The sequence below is a fragment of the Melospiza melodia genome, chromosome 15, assembly GCF_035770615.1.
Source record: "Melospiza melodia melodia isolate bMelMel2 chromosome 15, bMelMel2.pri, whole genome shotgun sequence".
Classification (NCBI taxonomy): domain Eukaryota; kingdom Metazoa; phylum Chordata; class Aves; order Passeriformes; family Passerellidae; genus Melospiza; species Melospiza melodia.
The window spans coordinates 7,976,376-8,000,489 of NC_086208.1; the positions used below are offsets into that span (position 1 = coordinate 7,976,376).

Sequence of the window (24,114 nt, forward strand, 5' to 3'; positions counted from 1 at the left end):
TTTCATTTCCTGGCTTCTCCATTCCTGGTGTCTCCTGGTTTTCTGGAAATATAGTCCAGAAGCTGCTGTTTCCTTGCCTGGCCTGTTGTGCAAGGTTCTCACCACATCAGACCTGCTGCTCCACTTTTCTGGGTGGGATTTATAATTTTCTGTATCTCCTGTAGTAACTCATTCTCACAGTGCTTTGTGTGCCCATCAGTTCGTGCTCTCAAAATGCTGCAGTTGCAGTGATGCTGAAAAATTATTCTAGAGAACCTTCAGCTGAGGAAAAGTGAGATCAGTGTTTGGAGGCTACAACTTCCCAGCCTGTGTTCTTGTACCTAGTTTTGAAGGTTCTTATGTATTTTGAGCACCCTTAAAATTAGATCTTTCCAAGAAAGAGGCACTTCTTAGACAGTGATCCTGCAATTCCTTAGAATTAATCTACAGTTGAAACAAAAAACAGTGTAACAGTAAAATGTCAGGTAAAGCAATTGAAAGTAACCAAGAATTTTTTTTTCATGTTGTTTGTTACAGAAAAGGCCCAGAAGTCATGGAAAGTGTCATTTTGACCAAAACTAAAATAAGCCAGGTCATACATTTTCCTAAGAAAAACAATAGTGCAGCTCAGAACATTTTGGTGAAGTGCATATTCATTAGTTCTCTTCCCCCAGCACAGCAGGTACTTGAGTTTATGAACAATTGTTGTCATGATGTGCTTACATTTCATTTGTATGGATCTGGCAGGTTTTAACAAAGCACATCTAACCAAGTGCTGACTAAGCAGGAACATTGTTGAAGTGTCTGTCCCCTGTTAGGACAGAGCTGGCTGGTGTCTGACTGAGCAGTTCTTGGAGCACTCAGGTGCTGCTGGAGCCTGGAGCAGGGTGAGGCTGAGCAGGAATGTGGTTATGGCCTCGCTGCGCTGTGGTGCCAGGGACTACTGACTTACTCCTCTGCACTCTGCGTCACTTTCTCAGTTTTTCTGCTGGAACAGATGGAGTGATACATGAAACACTCTCAAAGTGTAATTTTGTGTAGTGCCTTGGTGAAAAAAAAAAATGTATGAATTGATGTGCACTTGCAGATTCATCAAATCTGTACAAATCTCACTGAGAGACCTGTAGTGTCTTCTTTTTCTGCTTTTGGGGGATTTTGGTTTCATTTTTCCCCAATGTCCATGTCAACTCTAATCCCCAGCATGGAGCCTCAACAGAAAGGAAACAGTTTATATGAAAGACTGCTGTATTCTCAAACCAGAGGTAAAGAATGTAAAGCTATAACTGAGCAGGTGTGATCCATATACTCCATCATTATTGCATTTTTGAATGAAAACCCCTGCTGGGAACAATGCAATTGTTTAAAGATGTGTGGGTGAATTTGCAGCAACTTTAGATGGGTTTCAAGGCAGGTCTTGCACAAATCTCTTTTGAAATGCTGTTTGCCTCTAGGAATAAAAGGGACATGTGAGCTGTGTAATTGCTTGCCAGCCATGCAGTGAGGCAGCACCCTCCTAGACACAGACACGGGCACACCTCTTTATCTCTGAGCACCCATCAACGTGGATGCAAACAGCTGACACGTAAGCCTCTTGGCTGTGTGCTGAAGAGGTGGTGCTGGAAAAGTACTCCTGCTGGAAGTACTATCTCCAGTGTGCCCTGACTATTCCTTTTGCAGAGTTTGGGGTAAGTGGTATGCCTTACTTTAAACTGATGTGCTTGAGGATTGTCTGATTAGGGGCATGTTCAGATTTCCTGAATTTTACACTGTGTATGCATGCATGTGTTTATTTGCAGATCAATGCTTCTGGTTTGGGTTTTTTTTTTTTTTTATTTGCTTGTTTCTATGTATTCATCTCTTTTGCCTTCTTCCTTTTTCCTTCTTTCCATCAGCTCAGTAGCAGCACACGAGTTGCATGTTTTGTGTAAGGCCAGTTCAGGATGCATATTCGCATATTCCCTATTCGCATACTGCATGGGGGAAATCCTGCATGCCAAGCCAATTTCCCTAATTTATACAGCAGCAAATCTGCCATAGTCTGGAATATTTTATCACACAATAGTGCTGTCATATCTGTGTCCCAGAGGCAAAAAGATGAACCCATTAACAATGATGTCTGTAATGTGAAAGTATCTCAGACTAGGAAATGCAGGGAACAAGAAGAGCACTTGATTTGGAGAGAATCCCTTCTTGATAAGGCCTGATGTGTGTGTGTGTGTGTGTGTAGGCTCCAGAGCAGCAGCTGTACAGGCACAGCTCAAATGCTGGCTGTGGGGGTCCTGTCAGCCATGGAAAAGGCCAGTGGAGCTTTTCCAGCACTTGTTCATAGCTCTTGTCCCTCTGCATACCAGGCAAAGTGCAAAGCCAGAGCTGAATGGGATTTCAGGAGGGATTTACAACAGGCAAAACTGTGGAGGGCTTGATGTAGAGCTTAAAACTCTGTCCATTGGTGATTTTTTTTTTTTTTTTAACCAAGGAGTTCATACTCTTAGAAGCAAGATATGGGAACAATTTTGTTTTGGTGACCTGGTGAATTCTAATTGTATCATTAGTTTTTTTCAGAATCTTCCTTTTCTACCTCCTACTCTCCTGTTATGTGAGATATGGAAAAGTGGAAGGGAAGACTGGAAAGTGTGAAGTAATAAAGCCTAATTTAAAAAAAGCAAAATTGAAAGGAAAAAATGGGGTGGGTTTTAGTAAGAGGGCTGCAATTTTTAAAAGCTTCACAGCAGTTTTTGCTGTGAATATACTTTACAGTGAATCTATTCTTATTTCTCTTATGTGAAACTGAATGTGTCTGGACACTAGGACTGCGGGTCTCGGAAGTAGAGGGTGGAGATCACTTTTTAAATATTTGTACAGGGAGGAGGACAAGGCTTGAAACTGCTATGAAAATAGCTCTTTACATGTCTCCGAGGATAGGTTAACTCTGCAGGGTTTCACAAGAACCACTCCCTGGAGATATTTGAATAATAGATTGACTTTGTGGGGTGCAGCGAGAGGTGTGTGCATTTCAAAACCAGAGGAGAAAATTTCCTTCTCAAGCAAATCTTTTAGAAGACATTTTTAGAGCCCTTCCTGTGAAGGGTTCCTCACCCTCTGTCAGTCCTTTGGAAGTTGTATTTTGTACCAAGCACAGGGAGAATTGAGTGGGCCAAATGATGAGTGTTTGTCCTGACAGACACTTTACAAATCAGATATGACAGTAGGAATACCTTTTTTTGCCTAATCTTGACCTTTCTGTTTTGGCCAGAGCTTTCACACAGCCCTGTCCAGTGGAAGGTGCAGCTGAAGTGGAACAGTTCCCTACAGCTCCGAGGCAGAGCTGCAGTGCCCTTCCTTCCTCTGTGTGGTCTTGCTGAGGGTAAATCAGCAGTGATCAGCTGCACTGTCATTGGTACTTGTTAACAAAAGTATGTTCTGTGCACCTATAGCCACCCAAGAGAAAACCTCTGTGCAGGTGGCATAGCACAGTAAGAGGCATGAAGCAAGCTTGTCTTTGTGTAACACACGGGCCCTAAGATTTACATCTAAGTTTTTAAAAGCAACAATCAATTTGGGAATCTTGAGACTGAAAGAACAAGTGCTTGAGTAGAGGATGAGCTTACACAGCTCTTAGCCCTTTGAGAACATGAGGGCAAAGGAAACACCGTGTGTGAGATGGAAGTCTAAATAAAATGCAGTCTTTTAAAAAATCCATCTCTGTTTTTTAAAATACTTTTCTTCTGATACATTTCAATGAAAAGACTTTAGTAGAGCTACAAGAGAGGTGATCTGGTTTTACTTTTTTTTTTCCTTTGCCAACAGGGGAGAGGATTTAAAAAATGAAACAAGCCCACCAAAATTATTTTTGCTGATACATGTGAGTGTGTCTGATGGATCAGAGTTCTTAATTTCTTCTGAAAATGTTCTTTTGTCAGTGTTTGGGCTGCCTGTTCAATTTGTTTACTTGAATATGCTGCTCCTTCAGACCTGTGTGGTGGATGCAGTCCTGCCGTTGTGCATTTATGTAAAAAGCTCACTGGTAATTTTTGCTGCAGAGCTCTCCCTTTCAGCCTTCTACTCTATGGCAAAACTTTGGTTAAAACACAGCAGTAGGATGTGAATTAGCCAGCTGTGGCCTAGTGGTGAGTGTGAACTCTGTCACCTAAACCCCCTTCCTGCAAGCTTTTACTGGCATTGATGGCATAATGTGAAATACACGTTGGCTGGGAAAGGGAGACTTCAGTGCTTTTCAAAATTGGAAAAAAGTGTCAGCTGCTTTCCACTGACTCTTCAGCTGGAGAATATCTGGGGTAAATCTGACCAGTCTGCTTTTTAGTAAGCTGCTTATGGCCACATCAAGCAGTCACAGCTCTGACTTGTAACCAAGAGCGGCACCATTATGAAGGTGTGAAGCTTTAAGATGGTTACGGTTTTAGCTGAATGGTGGTGATTGACGCCCACATGCTGGAGACACAGTTTGTTCCAGACCTCAAGCTGTGAGTTGATATTCAAGAAATTAATTGGTGTTTTGCCATTGATGTAAACTATTGCAGTGTTTGGCTTGAAATTAATATCTTTATCTAGTTCAAGCTACAAGTAGTTCCAAAAATACTTACAGTTGAAACAGCAGATATTACTCTTTCAAAATTTTATTTCATAATCTATTTTTTTTGTATTTTTGGCATCTTTTTCTGTCCTTCATAAGAGGCAATTTTATGCTGGTTTTCTGTTGCTTTTAGAGTGGTTATTTTAGGCTTATCTTTTCATGTTCATGTCTTTGAACACAGCACAAGGCAGCTCTCTACTGTTTGTTTTGGGGGAGGGAGGCTCAGTAGCTACTCAACAGGAAAGTGCCAGTGCACTTACATCAGCTTTTCTAGTACACATGAAATTTGCCAGTGATTTTTGTTACACATTGTAGTTGTTCCTGCACTTAGATCAGACTATAGACAATATGGTTATTTTTGAAAAGGCAGAAAAAAGAGAGAAGTTTCTTAAATGTGTAATGAGCCATGGAAAAAAATGTGTGTTTGTTTAATGTCAATTCAGGATCAAGATTTAGTTTGAATGGCTAGCTAGCATCACAACACAAACTTTAAAAATTGAAAATTCTTCTTCAAAATCAAAACCTGAAGAAGAAAGTCTTATTCAAGACTAAAAAATAGCTATTAATAGAAAATTACTTTAAATTTTGTTTAAATATAGTGGACAGTCCAGGAAATTTTCTTTTCATATGGTTCTAATGCCATAGTGAGTATGAGAATTGCATTGCTAGTACAATTAAGTAGCTTTTCCCAGCTTCCAGGAGGATTAATAACAGTTCTGCAGTTTCTGTTCCAGATACCTTGAATAGTTTGACCTTGATTTTCAGTCTTGCCTGAAGAAGTCAGAATTGTGTTGCCTTCCCTTTCCAGTAAGACGAATGTAATAAAACTAAAAATGCACTTTTTCAGTCTCAGCTGCATTTGATATTGGTAATTTGTGCAATTGAGAGTTTAAAGTGAAGGTGGTGTAAAGCAGCACAGAACTGGCCCCGCCACTTGCTGCTTTGTAGTGCAGGGAGTGATTTGTGTTTTAAACATTTGTCAGAAGTCCTGGCAGAGTTCTGCACTAACTGTTCCTTTGTGCTTTGCTTTTTCAGGTGCCGCCTGAATTCTCACTATGTCTGATGGGGACTACGATTACCTCATAAAATTCCTAGCACTTGGTGATTCTGGAGTAGGAAAGACCAGCCTTCTTTACCAATATACAGATGGCAAATTTAATTCCAAATTCATCACAACGGTGGGCATTGACTTTCGGGAAAAGAGAGTGGTGAGTTTGTATGAAATGTGCTACTCGGAAATGGTGTCTGTCTGTGTGTAGGCCTGCAATCAGTGTGATTGTGTGCTTCATTCTGGGACAGGAAAGGCCTCATCTGACCTGGCTGTTTTTGTCATTGCTGTGTACAGACTTATTTCCCCAGAAGTTAAAGAGCTGATTCTAAGAAACCACTTCTTTCTGCTCAGCAGGTGTTGATGAGTGTGTCACCTCTGTGACTAGTGCACACAGGACCTGGAGTAGCACTTTTACTGTTGAACTCTTTTCACAAGGAAGAACTGAACTGTAGTAAAATGTTTTTGCTGGATATGAACTGAAATGACTACTGAACAATGGTGCAGTTTTTTAAGCATGTAAATGAAATGGTACATGCAGCTGATCTGGCTTCCTAAGCAGTCACCACTAGCAGAGGAAAATTATGAAATATAAGGTTGCTTTTTTCAACCCCTGAATTGTTATTAAACTAAGCAAATGTACTTCTCATATGAAGCTGAGCACTAGAATGCCATAACCGATTGGATGCTGGTCCTTACTGCTCTGAGAAATGGAGTGGGCACAAGCTTTTTGTTTTTACATACAACTATTAAATGTAACAATTTACATTGTTACAATCTTTCATTGTAGCCTGGTGATTTCCTGTGTCCAGAAATCTGGATGGGGTAATGGGCATTGTGCAGACTCGTTTTTGGTGCATGACATGCACCACAGTAATTCAAGGACTAGATATCTTAGTAAAATGCCAGACTGGTCTCTTGAATAAGTCATTGTCCCTTTAGTGGGATTGTAAACATGGTGGTTTACATGATCAGCATATTTGATAACTCAGGACAAGGTTTAGGCTTCAGAGCTTGAATCCTATAATACATAAACTTGCTGAATTTGTGGAATTGTAAAGATCTGTTTGTAGCTCTTGTAAGCTTATATACAATGACATTTGAAGGTAACGAAGATGACTTAACTTGAAGCATTCTAAACAAGAAATGAATCTATTTTTATCTGATCCTTCCAAGACTAATAAATGCCCTTATTCATTTTTTCATGCCGAGCAAACTCTTCAGCTTTTATTTTTATCATCCAATTTCTGCTTTATAAGCTGTGATCTGATAAGATCTACCCTCAGCAATTTTTCAGCAGCATTTTGGCAGCTAAGTAGAGATGTCATTATCTCTTGAGTATATCCTGTTTGCTAATGAGGTTCTGCTACTACTACAAATACATTGCCAGATGGCATTGTTGCTTTCTTAGATTTTATTTTGAACATGATGTAAAGTAGCAAAAACCCCAGAAAATCAAAATATGAAAATTAATTTTGTCTTGTGGCTCTAAGTATCTATCTGGAGTCCCTAGTCTATTGGGCCCTGGTTTTGCAGTTTCCCTTTTACCCTTATTTTAAATATTTAATTGGATGCAATATTAAAAAGTATCTCATACTACTTTTGCCTTACAAAGCAGAGGATTGAGTTGTAGTTGGCATCTGTGCATCAGCAGTGCTAATTTTGCTGCATTTAATGAATTTAAATGCCAGTTCTTTTGTGTTCTGTAGCAGCTGGACTGGTAACAGTCCTGCAAATTTACCTCTTCCAGGTGTATAGACCCAATGGGCCTGATGGTGTTGGTGGCAGAGGACAGAGGATCCATCTTCAGCTCTGGGACACTGCAGGGCAGGAAAGGTATGGCCCAGGATTGCAATGGGAGCTTACTGTAGCAGCAATGGAAAGCTTCCTATGAGTACCCATTAAATTCTAACTGTAATTTACAACTGTAGAACACAAACCCCGTGATTATTGCTTTTTAGTCTTTTTTTTCATAGCCAGCACATATAGACACTTTTAAAGCTTGACTTTTTAAAGTTCTCTTAAGTTTCTGTAAATATATTGATGTTTTGGGAAAGTCAGACAGGCAAAAGTATCTCAAAGGATTCTATTCTATTGGCCTGTCAAAAGACTAGCATTCTTGTGGTTGTTAATCTTAAATTCAAGGACTGATGTGTATAGGGGATAAATTTTTGTTCAAAGTTAGGATTTCATTATTGTTTTAATTTTTGAATCTTGATCAAGGCATGCTTTGTAGTGGAAGACTGTTTAAAGCTCTCACACTCAAGTCTCCTTGATGCCTTAGGCCTTGATTAGGCCACAGTAATGTTAGCAATTTTTCTTACACAGTCCCTGCCTCAGCAAAACAACTATGAATATTTCCTTCTGGTTCATTCAGTCTTAAGTTACCTTAGTTCTTCTGTGATTGTAAGCAATTATGTTTTCAAAGTCAGATGAGCAAATTAATTTCTCTTTGCTGGTCTAGGTTTCGTAGCTTGACTACAGCTTTCTTCAGAGATGCTATGGGGTTTCTTCTGCTCTTTGATCTGACAAATGAGCAAAGCTTTCTGAATGTCAGAAACTGGATAAGTATGGCTTTTTTTTTAAATTTTTACTTTCTTTGCATGGGTGAAATGGGGTGTGGGGGTTATGTTTGTAAATATAAAGTCTCACTGAGAATTAGAGCTTAAAATACTGGTTTATTATGGCTTTCCCAGTAAAATAATGTAAATGTTGTATTATAATTGTAATAGCTGCTAGTGATGGCTTCTAGGGCTCACCTGAAATTCAGCTTTGCCTATTGAACTTGGATTTTAACCTATATAAAAGAAAGCTGAGACCATATCCTATCCCTGGCTCTGGTGCTGTTCAGTAATTTAAGTGTGTGGGAAGCCTATGCTAAAGTATTTTGGCTCACCTGAAGCTTTGTCAGCAAAACATAAAGGAAGGCACATCTTACTTGGCCGGTATATCCAGGCAAAGGAGTTCCCAAGCTGCATCATCCATCTGGAGAGGGAAGCAGATCCTTTCCTGGCACTCCCTGTAGGTGCTTGGTGACTGTAACTCCTTCAGCTGCAAATGCACAAGTTTCTGTGCTAACTCTGCCTGGGTTCTGCTTCCCTGGGTTTTTCCCTGGGCATGTGACAGTGGCAGCCCTCAGGGCCAGTGGAGAAGGGCTGTGGGCCAGCAGAGCAGCCTTGGTTTGTGGTGGTGTTCCTAGGGAGTGTGTGTGACAGTGGCTCGTGACCCTCTTCATGTTGTGCTGCCAGGTCAGCTACAAATGCATGCCTACTGTGAAAACCCAGACATTGTGTTATGTGGAAACAAGAGTGACCTGGAGGACCAAAGGATGGTGAAGGAAGAAGATGCTAAGGAACTTGCAGAAAAATATGGGTATGTAACTTTCTTCCAATTATTGCTGTGTTTAGAGCAGAATGAGATATTTTCTGTAATAATTTTTTTCTGCATAGTGAAGGATTATTATGAGAAGAAGCATTTTAGAACGCTTAACTGCTTGGTATGATATCTTTTTTTCTGTATGAGATGAATATTTTCTTCATTGCTTAAAAATAAGTACTTAGTATTGCAGTAATCTTGCACAGGAGATTGGGTCATCTTTACTTGGCAGTAAACAGTGTAAATTTTCACAAACTTTCTGGAAAAGAGAGAATTTATAGAGGCAGGTGAATAATGGAGTCACTTCTTTGCTCTTACCTGTGCTGAGGCATCTGTACTCTCACAGGCTCTCAGGGAGTCTGAAAACTGAGTCAGACCAGCAGGAAGGCAGGGCAGCCTTGCCCTTCCCCTTCCTCCCAGGCACGGGTCACGTGCCTCTGAAGGAAGTTTGTGAAATCTTTGTTCCTATCAGATATTAATTTGTACTTTTATACTCCCTTAACTCTTTCATGGGGCTTATCTTTGGATTACCTTGGCATTTCACTGAGAATCAGAAACACATTTCTGAAGGAAATCATCTGATGCATTTGTTGTGTTTTAATTCACATAGTGGAGCCATTTTCTAGCACATGAACTGGATTTCTTCTCAAAGGAAAGCTAAGTTAAATGATGTGCTCCAACCACTAATCCACCTTTGTTTGGAGGGATAGAGTAGAACTGCTCCAAAGTAAAGCCCACAGGACAGGCAGTAGTGGGAACACTGGCTCCTCAGTGCAAGCTGCCTTGTTCTGCAGGTCTTCTGCTGTGTCATGATGTTTACTAGGCAAAGTTAGTTTGCCTTGGCCTTAAAGAATCATTAGAGGCAAATCAGAAGCAATTTGTCCATGAGAGAGAAATGGTTTAGTGCAGTTTTCTTTTTCCTTCTGTGAAAATGTTTGTTTGAAGTCAAGTCCGTGTCACAGACAACAGCAAGTGCATGTGGTACTTTAACCAGCTGTTAGTGAAGGAGCAAGAAGTTTTAAACAGCAGCAGATAGCATGTGACCATATCTTAAATCTCTTTGCATGTGACTTCTGAAAATGATTTATGCAGTATTTATCTTTGTGGCTGAAAATGCAACTTAATTTAGGAATAGTGAGCTGAAAGTCAAGGTTGTGGGTCACATCCAATCTGTAGGCAGTTACAAAGTTCTCTGCCCTGTAGAGGTGAGACAGGATGGCTCTAGGAGTCACTCTCTCATGAAGAGGGGCAAGATAAATCCTGCTGCAGTGAACAGTCTTCTGATAAGTAAGGTGTGAGATAATGAATGACCCCTTTTGTGGCAGGGCCTTGTATAGATATGTGATGTATTTGAAACAGATTGCAAGAGACCTGCACAGACACAGCAAGAGACTCTTGGCCACTCATTGGGTCTTGCATGTTAAGTAAGAAGTACTTAAAATTCTGAAGTGATGGTATCAGTATCCTGGGCAGTAACACAGATGCAGCCACTGTAGCACCATGCTGTGGGGAGCACTATGTACAGAAGGCAATAGCTACAGATCCACAGTGGAACATCCTGACCACAACAGTGAAGAAACAAGCAATGTACTTTAGAAACCAAGGTGCCAGAAACTTTTCTTAACAAAGACATAGGTGTTCTGAGCACTGAGATTTCTGATATGTAAGAAAGTTTATTTTTTGTCTCCTGCAGAATCCCATATTTTGAAACCAGTGCAGCAAATGGGAATAATGTAAGCAAAGCCATTGAAACTCTGCTTGACCTCATAATGAAGCGCATGGAACGATGTGTGGATAAATCCTGGATCCCTGAAGGGGTGGTGCGCTCCAATGGGCACAGCTCTACAGAACAACTGAATGAGGAGCAAGAAAAAGGCAGATGTGGCTGTTAGCCCAGTTACACTTAACTTTCATGTGTATGATACAGTACAGTTGCAGCTTACCTGTTTAACTTTGGGACAAATTGCTTTGTGTAGTTATTTAATCAGCTCTATTAATTCTTGGTAAGAATTTTTGTTTGCTTTCTCTCAAACAATGTTGATCTCCACTTGTAAGGTATGCAGTTTATTAGCTTTGGGACAGAGGTTTAATTTGGTTTAGCACTGGATGTTCCTCTAATTCTCTGCTTGGGAGGAAAGGGGAAGAAAGGAATTTTCATTACCAAATTCAGAAACATGTGTCTGTGGGCAGCCAGAAAGGGTAGGCTTGAGTTGAAGGGTTTGCAGTTGCCCTTGGCAGTCTCCATTAACTACACAGAGTAGGCATTTAGATTAGATATTGTGACAGCTCTTGGTGTCCCCTAACAACACGATAACCAACTTGCTTCTTGGTTTTAAACAGAAACATTTAATCATTTCACCATTTAATAACAATCTTAAAGAGCACATCCTGTGTTTTCCACAAAAGTCTGAGAGTAGATTATCCTTGCTCTCCTAATCCATCAGTTTTCAGTGATGAAAACCAAAGGGAAGCACTTCAGTACAGAATAAAAAGCTCCAGAGAAGCACAGGGGTGTGCACACAGAGCACTTGGGGCATGTCATGTAATTGAACATGTAAACTACAACTGTACTATGAAATATATCCAATGCAGCCTATGAGATCTCCTGACATCATTTGAATTTCTAGAACATGCATGTATGTAAATTTACAAGTAAATGGCATAACTGTGCATCTGTTACGTTTCTTTCATATTGCTACTCATGTTTTAACAAGAATGTAGGGCAGCCTAGATGTCAGGAAAATTTCATCAGAGTTGGTGCTTTGCACTGAATTTGTTTTACCAAACACAGATTGAGAATGTTTCTTCAAATTTAGATTGAGAAACGAATGATTATTGTCTTCTGGTGAGATGCAGCTAAGATACTAGTCCTGTAGATCAGTATTTCTATGAATTTATAATGCTCATTTTATTCTGCCAACCTTTGTGTCCCGAACATCTTGGTTATCATATAGTAATTTATGGCTTGTTCATTTCCTTTAGATTGTATTTTAAAAAGAATGTAGTTGTTTTTCTCTCTCCCCAGCTATGGATCACATAAATGTAATTTTTGGTTTCAGTGGATCATGTTACTCTAACTATTTTTATTTATTCACATGACCTAGGAAACAATCAGTATTTTTTGGGCTTTTGCCCAGACTGATATATAAGATGTGCCTACCAAACTCTTTTCTACCCTGGCAGAGGTTGTATAATTGTAAGGTATTGCCAATTAAAGTCATAACATGCCAAATTGAGTCTTGTTACAGACCTTCCAGAGCAACTTGTTTACAGAACTCCAAAGCTATTGCTTCTTTAGAAATTATGTATTTATTTATTTAAATATTCTAACTACTGCAATTTCAGGCAAGTATTGATACCAGTTACGAACATGAATTGCAGCATTACAAAATTTTTGAAGGAAGGACCAAAAATGTTTCTAGAATAGGCTCTAAGGAAAAATATTTGATGTAGCTTCTGGTTATATTAATTAATACAAGAGTAAGTGTTTAAACTAGGGTCTTAAAATATTTTACACAGTAATGCATTGTTCTTTAACAAACACAATGTGTAAATATTAGATTTTTATCACAGCCTACACAGAATATTTTAAAAGTGCAATATAATTCGACTGCTCTGGGGCTAGGACAGAGGTAAAAGAAATTTATATGAGTATAGGGTTTTGGTTTTTTCTACTCCACTTCTAAAATGCTTGTAGACCGGAGTTACTGTAGTTTAATTCAGAGTGCCTTTTGAAGTTACCATCATGTTTCTGACCAGTAGAGTAAGAAACTCTAGTGTAAGACACAATACATTTCAATGTACTTCAGTGTCTGAATTTCTTTTAATGTAACTCTTTGGTTTTCAGAGGGTTGCAGTGGAACTTTGTCATGTATTAACTTAAAATGGGAGTTTTTGTGCTTATAGCTCCATCCGGTTCCTGAAAACTTTAAGGATTATTGCAACCAGCTATTGAGCTAAGTGACTACTGAAATAGTGTAAAAATATTTCCTTTTGAATACTTATGTTTAAATTGGATATTAAATATTAAATACTGAAACTGTCATATTTGTGTCATGCCTATTATTTGTAACTATTTGCAAAGAGGATCTACATAAAATTGCTTTGATGTCAGCCTTTGAAATGTGCCATAAGATTTATCTGTTTGAGCTATTGTGTGACAAAACTTTTGTTCCCTTTTAAACTTTCATGAGAAATCACAGTAAATGTTCTTGACAGTAAATTACACTGCTCTTACTAGACTAGTACTGGTTTTAAGAAACAAAGAAACAAGAATTCTTAGATGATGTGAAACTTATTTCAAGAAAAGTTGTTTCCATTCAGTGTCAGATGTATCTGTAATTGAACAAAATTTTGGAAAGTGTTTCCATTAAGATGGATTGTCCCAGGATTTCTTATAATAATATAAAATAGTTAAACATTCCTGACATGAACTTTGCCAGCACTGTTGAACTGAACTGTAACATTTCCTATTGTCTCAGTTCAATGTCAGTCTGTGTCCTGTGCTGTCCATGTGCGTTGTGAGGATTCTTTGTTCAGATGTGTCCAAGGTCTGTGCTGTGGTTGAGATACTTGGTGACCCTCTCTTCCACTGAGCAAACCAGTCAGACAGGAGCCTGGTGAATGCTGGGTGATGCCAGGAGGGGCCCAGACCCAGAGAGGACAATGGAGGCATCAGTTCTGTGCTCAGGAGACGTTCAGAATGCTGCTCATCTGAGCATGTCTTGTGCTTGGAGCAAAGGGAATCAAGCAATACATTTTGTCAACTTCATTGCTTCTACAAAGGTAAGGAGCCTGAATTTTCAGAGTAACTGCTTCCATCAAGAGCAGTGTCTATTACCAGGTAGGTTATAATGTGCTGCTGCTATTCAGAGGTTCCTTGACAGGCAAGAGAATGAGCTGAACTAAACCTCATTCATTTTAAAAAGGGCAAGTGTCAAATGTCACTGGGTATTCCCCCTGGGCTGCAATAACCCTATGTAGTAGTGCTAGCTGGAAAAAACACATTTTTCAGATAAGGGGATGAGCATCCTGGTCCAAAGCAGGCTGACCAAAACAAAAGTGTGCTGCTGTGGCAGATAAGGCCAGCTGCATCCAGGGCTGCACTGGTAAAAGGAAGGTGGCAGGTTGGGAAAATCAGTCTTTCCTTATCTTCAGTAATTGTAAGATTGACTGGAGTTCTGTGCCCTCTTTGGGACACCTCAGTAGAAGAAAGGCATTGACACATGGAGTGGGTCCACCAGATGCTATGAAGATCAGAAGGCTGAAGCACAAGGGGTAGGAAGAGACAGAACAGAGTTTGCTTAGCTTTAAGCTAAGGGAGACCTTTCTGCTATCTTGAATTCTAATGGGTGGAGCCAGACCCCTCTCAGAGGGCACAGGGATAGGAAAGAGGCAAGAGAGAAATGTTCTCTAGAAAATTAAGATTAAATAGTAGGAAAAGATTGCCACCATACAAGTGGTCAGAAATTGGAACAGGAGCTCAGGAAGGTTATGGAGTCTGTCCTTGAAGACACTAAAAACTAAACTGGATGTGACCTTGAGCCTGGTATTAATTTGTTCTGCTTTGAGCAGGGCTTTGCTCTAGATGACCCCCAGAAGTGTCTTCTACCCAGTATGATCATAAGTCTCTGAAACTGATCCTACAAGTGCATTTGCCTGACAGTTGTTTATTCTTTCACATGACTGTATGACAGTTCTTTTACTTCTATTAGGAAACTTCTACAAGTATGTAAATACTTGCAGATCAGAGTTTTGCTATGAGTTTAAGGTAGTGCTTTGAGATGTTTGGTAAAACAGTTCTTGCTGTAGTAATCTGTGTCAAAAACAAACGAGCCACTTGGCTTGCTGCAAAATCTCTTCTTCCAGTGAGGCTGTTTTTCACCTGGATACCAAATTCTGTCTGCGAATAACTATTAATGCAGTAGAAGTACTTATTTGTTTTCTATAATTAATCTGGATTCTGTCACCAGCAACCTTCAACCTATATTGCCTTTTAGTCAAGGACAAGCACTTCACATCTACAGCATAATGGCTTGTAGAGGAGATTAGTGCTTTGATGTGAAAAAAAGAGCTGGGAGTGATAATTTAATGGTAAATGCTTGTATTATCACTGTGCACTCACATCCTGTCTGCTGGATGTATTGGTGACAGTCTGTAATTCAATGTGTTTAAACTGTAGAAGCCACCAAACACTTCACCCACGCAATGCTCTGCCAGGAAAAGTGAAATAAATACAGCCCACAGGGAAAAAAATGGCATAGGCAGGAAACTCAAAGTAATCAAACTGAAAAAGGAGAACAGCCTGGGACCTAAGCAAACTTGTTTACTATTTGTTTGTTTCCTGTAGCTGTAAACTTGTCTTCATAGCTTCCCTGATAAAACTGGATTGTGTGTGTTGTCTTTAGCATCTCCTCGCCCGGGTTGCCATCCTCAGTCCCACCTCAGAGCCCTCCCAGCCACTGACAGCCTGGCCACTGCTGTGCTCCAGCCCTGCTCCCTGCAGCAGACGGGGCTGAAAGACTGGAGACAGCCTCTGTGCTGATAAGGTGACTCCACTGTGCTAAAGCAAGTTTTTTTTCTTCCTCTGATATTTCTTAATACAGCACCAAGCTGACTGCCTTTCTTTTGTTGTTCTAGAAAGCAAAAACTGCTTTAGAAGCACATGCAATTCAATACATGGATTTTTCACCAGATACTCTGGGAGTTAATTTCTTTTAAATGGAGAGGCAGGAATTGTGGTGGTAAAGACTTATGTGGTGAGGAGGATTTCAGACTCAGAGCTGGGACAGCATCCTACAATTGAAGAATAGACAGAAGACCTCCAATTCCAACCAATTTGGATGGTACAGGGCCTAGTATTTAGGTCCTTTCACAATAAACAGGTAACTCTAGGAGAGGGAACCAGAGTAACAGGTACCTATCTATATGGTATGCAGAACCATTGGTTTTAGGACTTCAAATTTTGCTTATATTTTGGATTTTACAGATAAGAAAACAGCACAGAAATTGTTGTCTGAATTTTACAGTAAATTAACTCTAGATTTAAAAATCTACGTTTAACTCCCTTTCTTTTCCTTGGGTGACTCTGTCTATCCTTATGTCCGTATCGGTTCGTTAATTTCTCGCCCTCGGAACACAATTTTTCCTTTATAAACAGAAGCCAGGGCCCCGTGCCGTGTGTGCCGGCGGCGGGGCCGGCAGGGGGCGCTGCGGCGGCGCTGCGGGAGCCGGGCCCGCCCCTCCCCGCCGCCTCCGGTCAGCTGGGCCGCGCTTCCGCCCGCGCCGCCGCTGCCGCCGCCTCTGCCGCCGCCATGCGTATCGAGAAGTGCTACTTCTGCTCGGGGCCCATCTACCCGGGGCACGGCGTCATGTTCGTGCGCAACGACTGCAAGGTACAGCCCGGCCGGCACCGGCACCGCCCTCCCCGCGGTGCTCGCGGCCGCTCCCTGCGCCGGCCCGGCCTGTGCGGGCGGGCCCCGGCGGGGCTCGGTGTCACCGGCCGCGCCTCACGCGGGGCGCTCACAGCCGGAGCCCCTGTCCCGGGCCGGGGCCGCTGCTGGCGGTCGGCACCGGCCCTGCCGGGGTACGCGCGCACCGTCCGCATGTGTGGGCGGGCGGGAGCCCGAGGTGAGCGCGGCTGGTCGGAGCACGGTGCTGAGAACACCGAGGCTGTCGGTTCGATCCATGTACGGGCCATTTGCTTAAGAGCTGGACTCAGTAATCCTCTTGTCTGTGGGTCCGTTTCAACTCTGACTATTCTGTCAATCTGAGAAATTCGTGTCTTAGTGAAGCTTGCGCACATCGCTTCCCTCCCGGGCCCGGGCTCAGGAGGGATCGCGAGCTGAGTCGCTGCGCCGGGGCCGGGCTGGGAGCGCTCCGCGGCCACGAGGGGCGCTCTAAAAACATCGCTTGTGAACAGCGCGTCTGGGAAACGGCAAAGCACCGTGGCAGGTGTGCCTGAGGCGAAGTGAAAAAACGTAGTAGAAGAGTGTAAAAAAAAAAAAAAAAGCTATTCGAAGATGATTGCCCTAATGAAAAGTTTCATATTTTCTATTACATTTTTAGAGTTTCTATTAAATTTACATTTGGAATTTGTATTATTTTTAATTTAATTTTTGATTTTTAAATTTAATTTAGTTTTAATTTAATTTTAAATTTCTATTTAATTTTAATTTCTATTAAACTTTAGAATTTAGAATTTCTATTACATTTTTTTAGAATTGACTATTAGATGGGAAGGAGGATATGGCTGTAAAAAAAATAAGGTTTTCAAAACCTCGTGAATAACATGTAATTCTGACCATTTTTAAGTGAACAGTCTGGTATTATGTAGAATATGTAGAAAAATAGGGAAAAAAGAAAAAGGTCCATTAAAAGGTTTTGTCATATGCTTTAACAGCTTTCAGTAATTTCAGTCCAGGACTTAACTAATGTGCTTAGGACTCCTGCAGGGTAATCTTTGGGGCTTAAGGCTGCATCCCAGAAAATAGACATTTTTGTGTGTGTGTTGCATTGATTATGAGAGGTGTGAGGATTTTTTGTTGTTCTCAGGATGGTACTGTATCTAAGAAGTGCTGGCAGCTGTAGAAAATTGTTTATTCATACTACAGGTTTGGCTTTATGGTTATTTTTGCAGATGATAATTCTCAAAACTCAGGTGTATTTTATGTATAATCAGCTTAATTGTAAGTACTTGTGCTTAACCCTGGCAGCTGTGAAATTGACTTTATAATGAAAAAAAACAGTATTAGTGCTTGAAATTGTTTTTGTTAATTGCTGTATTTTCTATAAAATTACTGGCATTTGGAACCTGAATATAATTTGTGATGAGCAGTATGGTTAGAGTGTTTGATATCACACTTGCAGTGGCGCACGGATAACATGATTTAACTAAGATTTTTCTTCTTTTTCACCCACGTTTTAAAAGATATTTAGATTCTGCAAATCAAAATGCCACAGAAACTTTAAAAAGAAGCGAAATCCCAGAAAGATGAGATGGACTAAAGCATTCCGTAAAGCAGCTGGCAAAGAGCTGACAGTGGTAAGAAGCTGAACTGGTTCCCACTTTACATCAGCACACTGAAATGGCTCTTCCTGGGGCTGGGCTGGGTTCCTTAAAGTATTGTCATTTAATGACAGGAGCTGGGGACAAGAGGGGTTGTGGAAGAGACTGGGAGAGTTTCTTGAGAGTGAGCTGTTCATTCAGCTTGATTAAAATCTGGACCTTCCACCTTTGGGATGGAAGCCCGTGTATCAGGTGTCTGTCTGGGAACACGTGGTGGCTCCCGAGTCCAAGGCATTTTTTCCCACCAATAAATCCTCTAGTCTGTATGTATACCATTGGTAGTTGTGTTTCTGCACAAATAATCTGAGTTACCAGGTACCTGAGGAAGTCTCTCTATGCAGACCCTTAAAATACTTACCTGTGAAGCCTCTTTTAAGCTTACAATGTGTAGAAAAAGTCTTTGCATAGAAAGGAATGTTTGAAAAACAGCATGAGACCTCAAATGCAATTTCAAAACAAAGTTGCTTCAGTAGTAAAAGTGTTAAACATTCATATTTGGTGGGACAGTCCTTAAATAATTCAAGAATTATTGTGACTTAATTACCTATTTTTTTACAGAATAATAAAAATCTAGTAAGCATTTTGATACAGTGATTTCCTGCCTTTTGTGGATCTTTCAAGGGAAATAATGTGGTTTTATTTTTTAATATGACTGAAAAGCCATGGTTAATTAACATCTTCAGTAACTGTGTTTCTTGCTTTTGAATTGTTTCTGTCTATGTTGAATTACATTTTTGAAAATAACTGAATTAAAAATAACTTTATTCGTGTCTAAATAGGTGACAATATGTTCCAATTTTGAGATACATAATGTATTTTAAGAATAAAGCCAATATATTAACTTAGTGCTGTGTAACTCAGCTTTACCACGACAAAAAACAACCTTTGGGCTGGGAGAAGTCCTCAGATAAAACTGATATAAAGCTAAGTGTGCCTGGCAAAAAAAAGATCAGGGAACTGTTTTTCATCTTCAGCTCATGGGAATGAGGGAACATGGTTAGGGGGATAGCAGCTGTCCCAAGTGCCAGAGGTATCGACTGAAATATTTCACAATTTTAAATTAGACTGTTTCAGTATTCTTAAAATGAAATGGTGGTTGGGGTATTTTTTAAAAACCATTTCAAAATTACAAGCTGTAGAGTAGAACTTATTTGTCCTGCAATAAATGCTTTCAAATTTACCGGTTTTCAATTTCGCCTTCCACCTGTCTAATCTGCTCTGTATTTCCTATTCCACATGGGTTTTCTCTGTTCCTTTAGTCTTGCTAAATAGAAAATAGCTGAGGGTGGTGATGTGGTAAATAGTTCTCTTCAGACAAATCACTGTGGCTCCTGACACTTTGAGGTCAAACATTTGACTCAATTTCCTTCTCATATTTCTCTCTAATGATCGTTCAAGTCTAGGAACTGAGCTTCTGAAAGGGGGAAAAGAATCCCATAAAATATTCAGTTCTGTGAGTGACTGCTACAGTATGAATGTATTGATCTAAAAAAGCTTCTGCATAAGTCTGTATTTACTTTTTCTTGATACAGGATAATTCATTTGAATTTGAAAAACGTAGGAACGAACCAGTGAAATACCAGAGAGAGTTGTGGAACAAGACTGGTGAGTCATTATAGGAAAAAACCAAAAAATTCGTTTTTTACTTATGATTGTGCTTTCAAAAGACTTTTTAGAGTACTGACAGCTTGTAGTGATTGTGCTTGAAATTACTGAAATCATGACCAAATTCTGAGTGTGCAGGAGGTTTGAGTTGTAAACAGGTGTGGAGGTTCACTTGATGTTTTTTTCTGGAAACTGGTTTGAAAATGAGGACCAGAAGTCCTTTATTTTGTCTTCAAAACCCCTAAGTGATTTTCCAGCTTTTTGAGAGGCTCCCAATGTAATCCTTTTACATGATGCAGTTGTTTCTGTGTTTGTGCTCATGCCACTTCAGTTTGCTTCATAGAATCAATTGTCATAAAATAGGAGAACTGCTTATATTCATGTGAATGAATGCCACAAAGGAGAAGCTGGTAACTGGCATCTTTTTTCAAGTTGAGTCTTTTGCAGTGATGGTTAACTATAGGCATTATGTGTAGGCACAAAAGTGGAAGCATAAATAAGTTGTAAAACACAAGTTATCAGGGTTGCTACACAGAATGTTCCCTTATCCTGCTCTTGGGAGAAGGAATAGTTTCCTCTACATAGTGTAAGAATTGCCTCTGGTGTTTAGGTATTATGGGAGCTGCTTTACAAAAATAGCATGGATTTTCTGCTGCAGGGATTTAAGCACATTTAAAACAACTTCTGCTTTATTTCAGTGGATGCAATGAAGAGAGTGGAGGAAATAAAGCAAAAACGCCAAGCCAGATTTATTATGAACAGGTGAGAATTATCTGTGTGATGGGAACCCCTTGCCCTGTGTGTGTTAGACAACCTTTCCAGAAATGGGATGATCCAGTTTTAAAGAGTAATCTGCTTTGTATGTACACAGTCATCCAAGTGATGGGGTAAAATACACAGGGTGTGCTCTACCCTGTGTTATTGGCTGTCCAAGGAAATGCAGCTTTTGGACACTCAAGGATAACTGCTGTAATGTAGTACTTATTTGTATGCAGAGTCTTAAATTTTAACCAAATTCTCATAGGAGTTGGTACAGTGCTGCATTTTTTGTGGCTTTGTATCCAGTATTTTCTTGGTTTTCAAATACTTTTTACCTTTTTTTCCTCATAATCATAGTTATTTACAGCCTGTACATACCTTTAGTGAGAGATACCATGCATTAAAATGAAAACCTGCATGTCCTCTTTGAAGGTGATTAAATCTAATTTTCCCCTTTCCCAGGTTAAAGAAGAGCAAAGAGTTGCAGAAGGCAGAAGACATCAAAGAAGTCAAACAGAATATCCACCTGCTTCGTGCTCCCCATGCAGGTAAGAACTTGATTTACTGGTTTGCCTACACAGTTTTAGGAGGAGTGACTCATTCTACAGATCAATAATCCTGTACATTTGTCTTACAATTAATTTGTCTGTTAAATATGAGTAACAGTTCTTGCCAGTAAATGTAAGTAGTGTCTTAGTTCTAAATCAAATTTACCTTTTTATTTGTCTAGTCCTGCATTCATCCCATCTAGTCCTTTCTCTTCATTATTTTGAGTGTTTTAAATTGCATTCAATACTTGGTGCTGCATGAACTGCATCTTTGTTATCCAATGCATTTATTTAAATGTTCCCTTTGACTTGGTTAGTTGAACTCAGATTCTACACTGAATGATATAAAACACATCAGTTCAACTTTGCTGCTTGAATCAGTTGGTTGTGTAGAACTTACATGAAAATACTGTTCCTTCAGTGAAGTCACATTTAAAATAAATTATTTACTTTTAAAATACACTTAATGAAGTACAGTAATGAAGACAAGTTAAAAATATTTCCATTAGCTCTTGTTTTATAAGGATTACCAGTGATTTTATTTCTTCATTATGAGATATTAATTAGAAGTCTGTTCTATGGTTTTTCTTAGATTTTTTTTATTTTTGTCAGGATATATTCACACTTTGGTTTAAGTTTAATGTGTCATGTCATGTACCCCGCCATTTTTTTTTTGAGGGAAGGAAAAAGATCTGAATTCAAAATTATAAATTAAAGTGATTATCTCTGTGTTTGTCTTTGCTTTTACTAAAAGAATGATGCACAGCACTGTTTGGTCCATCTGTTGGTCCAACATCAGCTGCCTTCCTGGTATTCTGCAATTCTGACTGGGCAGGGAGCAGAGTCAAATTGAAGTCTTGGGTTTTTCTTTTTCCATGTTTTCATTTTTGGTCATCTTATTGGGAGTTAGCATTCTTGCTGAACAACACAGCATTCAGGAGGGCTTTAAATGTTTATTTAAAAACTAGTGGGAGAAGGCCATTGATCTGTAATAAGTAATGAATTTTTGTAGTCCTTTACAAGGTTCTGCCAGGTATTGGCAGCTGTATCAGTTTGTCATAGCAGATGAAAACACAGGTTTGACTGCATTTTAGATTTTTTTAGATTTTGCACAACAACAGCATCAGCTTTTCTGCTGAAACAAGTTTAAGAGATGGTGGAGGTTAGCAGTAAATACCTTTGAGCTTGATGGATTTGCTCATAAACATCTCTTCAAGCAATATATTTAGGCTGTTTCACCTGGAATATACGTGTATATTGTTCAAAGAAAAACAGTTATTTGGGTTTAGAGAAACATGTTGAACTTGATTTGTTCTTTTTGAAGGTACACCAAAACAGCTGGAGGACAAAATGGTGCAGAAGCTACAAGAGGATGTGCCTATGGAAGAAGACTCTTAAAGAGCTTTTATTTGCTATTTATATTCTCTTCAGGAACCTTAGCAGTTCCTTACTGCCTCACCTGACATCATTCTGAAATGTGGTTACAGTTCATGAAAAGTATATTTTAATGAATACTGGTCATTTACAATTTGAATTATTTTTTAAATGAAAAATAATAGGATGGATACTAGTTTGGGCAATACTTACAATTTTGCAATTTGAGAAAACCTTGTCAGCAGGGATGGAGAATGAGGCTTTACTGTTTGAGATACCATGTGCTCCTTGGAAAGTTACACTTTTTCTGGGTAACTTTTCCAAGCTCATGCAAATAATTAGATAATAAAAGATGCTGGCCCTGAGCTTTTTAAACTTTGTCTCTTGTTCTTCCATAGTGGATAAAAATCTATTTTAATGGTTACAATGTGGGGGAGGATATATTAATTTTCATCAGTCCAGTGTGGTCCAGAATTATTTCCAGTCTTGTCTTGGGGTAAATTTTTCAGTGTGAAGAATATACTGTTTGTTTTATCTCCTTTCTACGTCAGCCACCCCAGGATTCCATTGCAGTTGACACCTGGCAAAGCTAACACTGATGCAGGACTTAGATTTGGAAAATAGTAGTGGTGATATCACCTAGCTTGGAGTTGGCCCTGCTATCATCCTCACCCACCAAAATTCAAATCTAATGTCCAATCAGGCAGATGGAAATGCTCAATAAGTCACACTAGAGACTGTTTTTACCTGACTTTACCTGCTTGCAGCACCTGGTGAGAGAGTGCCCTTGTGATTTTGTTTTTAAATTTAATTGCTGTGGTGTCCTGTTCTCTTGTCTGTCAACTGGAGCACAAGGTGAGGGGGGAAGAGCTGCAGCTGAACAACATGGGGCTGGTGATCATTCTGCACATCTCTGCACAACCCACTGCATGCAGAAACCTTCATGGGGAGCTGCTGAGCTGCAGAGGAATGGTGGTTTTCTTTTAGGAGGCTCGCTCTCCAACCACATTTCTAATAGAAATTGTTATTATTCAAGACATTTTGGTGAAAATCTATTTTCTTTGCTTGCTTAAGATAAAAATTTCTTTAGATTTTGCATTTTGTTTACAAGACTTAAAGAGAAAATGTCCAGCTGAGCAGTATCCCGGTGGTCATGGATAAATCCTGCCAAGCAGGAGGAAGGAAATACATTCCCCTTTCCACTTGAGCAGCTCTGGATCAGACAGTGGCTTGCCAGAGGAGCTTGGGGATAGGCAAGCAGAGAGCCCTTATCTGTCTCCTGTGTGTGGGGCTGAGCTGTGCCCAGTCCCTGGGGAGGCAGGAGCTGCCACTGCTCCCTCAGAGCAGGCTGGAGAGAGAGAAAGGGCATTTTATGAGCAGCACATTGTTATTCAGAAGAGATCCTGGTTTAGTGTCATACATCCAAATCACTGGTTCTGTCTGTGCAGAGATCCAGTAGGAGCCGAGCACAGGGCGCCTATGAGAACAGACTTACAAGACAAATGATGATGATGGTGTATGAATATTTAATCAGAAGAATTATTTATGAATAACTGGTAGTGCTAAGTTCCATTATACTGTCTGTCTGCTTGGCATTTACCAGGTCTAACAAACGATTGCTGTTCTGTGTTTGTACCTTATGCAGTCAGGAGCCTTTCTTCAAAACAAACTGATAGGCTCGATCACAACAAATGTGATAGTCAAAACCAATTTTTAACAATGCTTTTTAGTTTCAGTTGCTGTCATCTTTTCTTACAAAACAAAACCA

The 24,114-nt window shown here is 39.8% G+C and overlaps 2 protein-coding genes across 5 annotated transcripts in view; both read left to right on the forward strand.

Moving 5' to 3' along the window:
- Positions 1–13,038, forward strand: part of RAB27A (RAB27A, member RAS oncogene family) — a 30,269-nt gene extending 17,231 nt beyond the window's left edge. For 3 of the 4 annotated variants that reach the window (XM_063169650.1, XM_063169647.1, XM_063169648.1), the window contains 5 exons: positions 5,606–5,778; positions 7,369–7,454; positions 8,083–8,186; positions 8,867–8,990; positions 10,687–13,038. In XM_063169650.1, coding sequence (XP_063025720.1) covers positions 5,626–5,778; positions 7,369–7,454; positions 8,083–8,186; positions 8,867–8,990; positions 10,687–10,885 — 666 coding nt within the window. In that variant the 5' untranslated portion in view covers positions 5,606–5,625 and the 3' untranslated portion in view covers positions 10,886–13,038. Of the gene's footprint in view, positions 1–1,523; positions 1,665–5,605; positions 5,779–7,368; positions 7,455–8,082; positions 8,187–8,866; positions 8,991–10,686 lie in introns of those variants that run through there. The other variant, XM_063169649.1, reaches the window with a different exon arrangement.
- A 3,217-nt stretch (positions 13,039–16,255) lies between these two features.
- Positions 16,256–22,721, forward strand: RSL24D1 (ribosomal L24 domain containing 1). Its single transcript, XM_063169651.1, has 6 exons — positions 16,256–16,387; positions 17,923–18,036; positions 19,593–19,665; positions 20,364–20,427; positions 20,887–20,972; positions 22,297–22,721. The coding sequence occupies exons 1-6, from the start codon at positions 16,307–16,309 to the stop codon at positions 22,368–22,370; spliced, it is 492 nt and encodes a 163-aa protein (XP_063025721.1). The 5' UTR covers positions 16,256–16,306; the 3' UTR covers positions 22,371–22,721.
- The last annotated feature ends 1,393 nt before the right edge of the window (positions 22,722–24,114 follow it).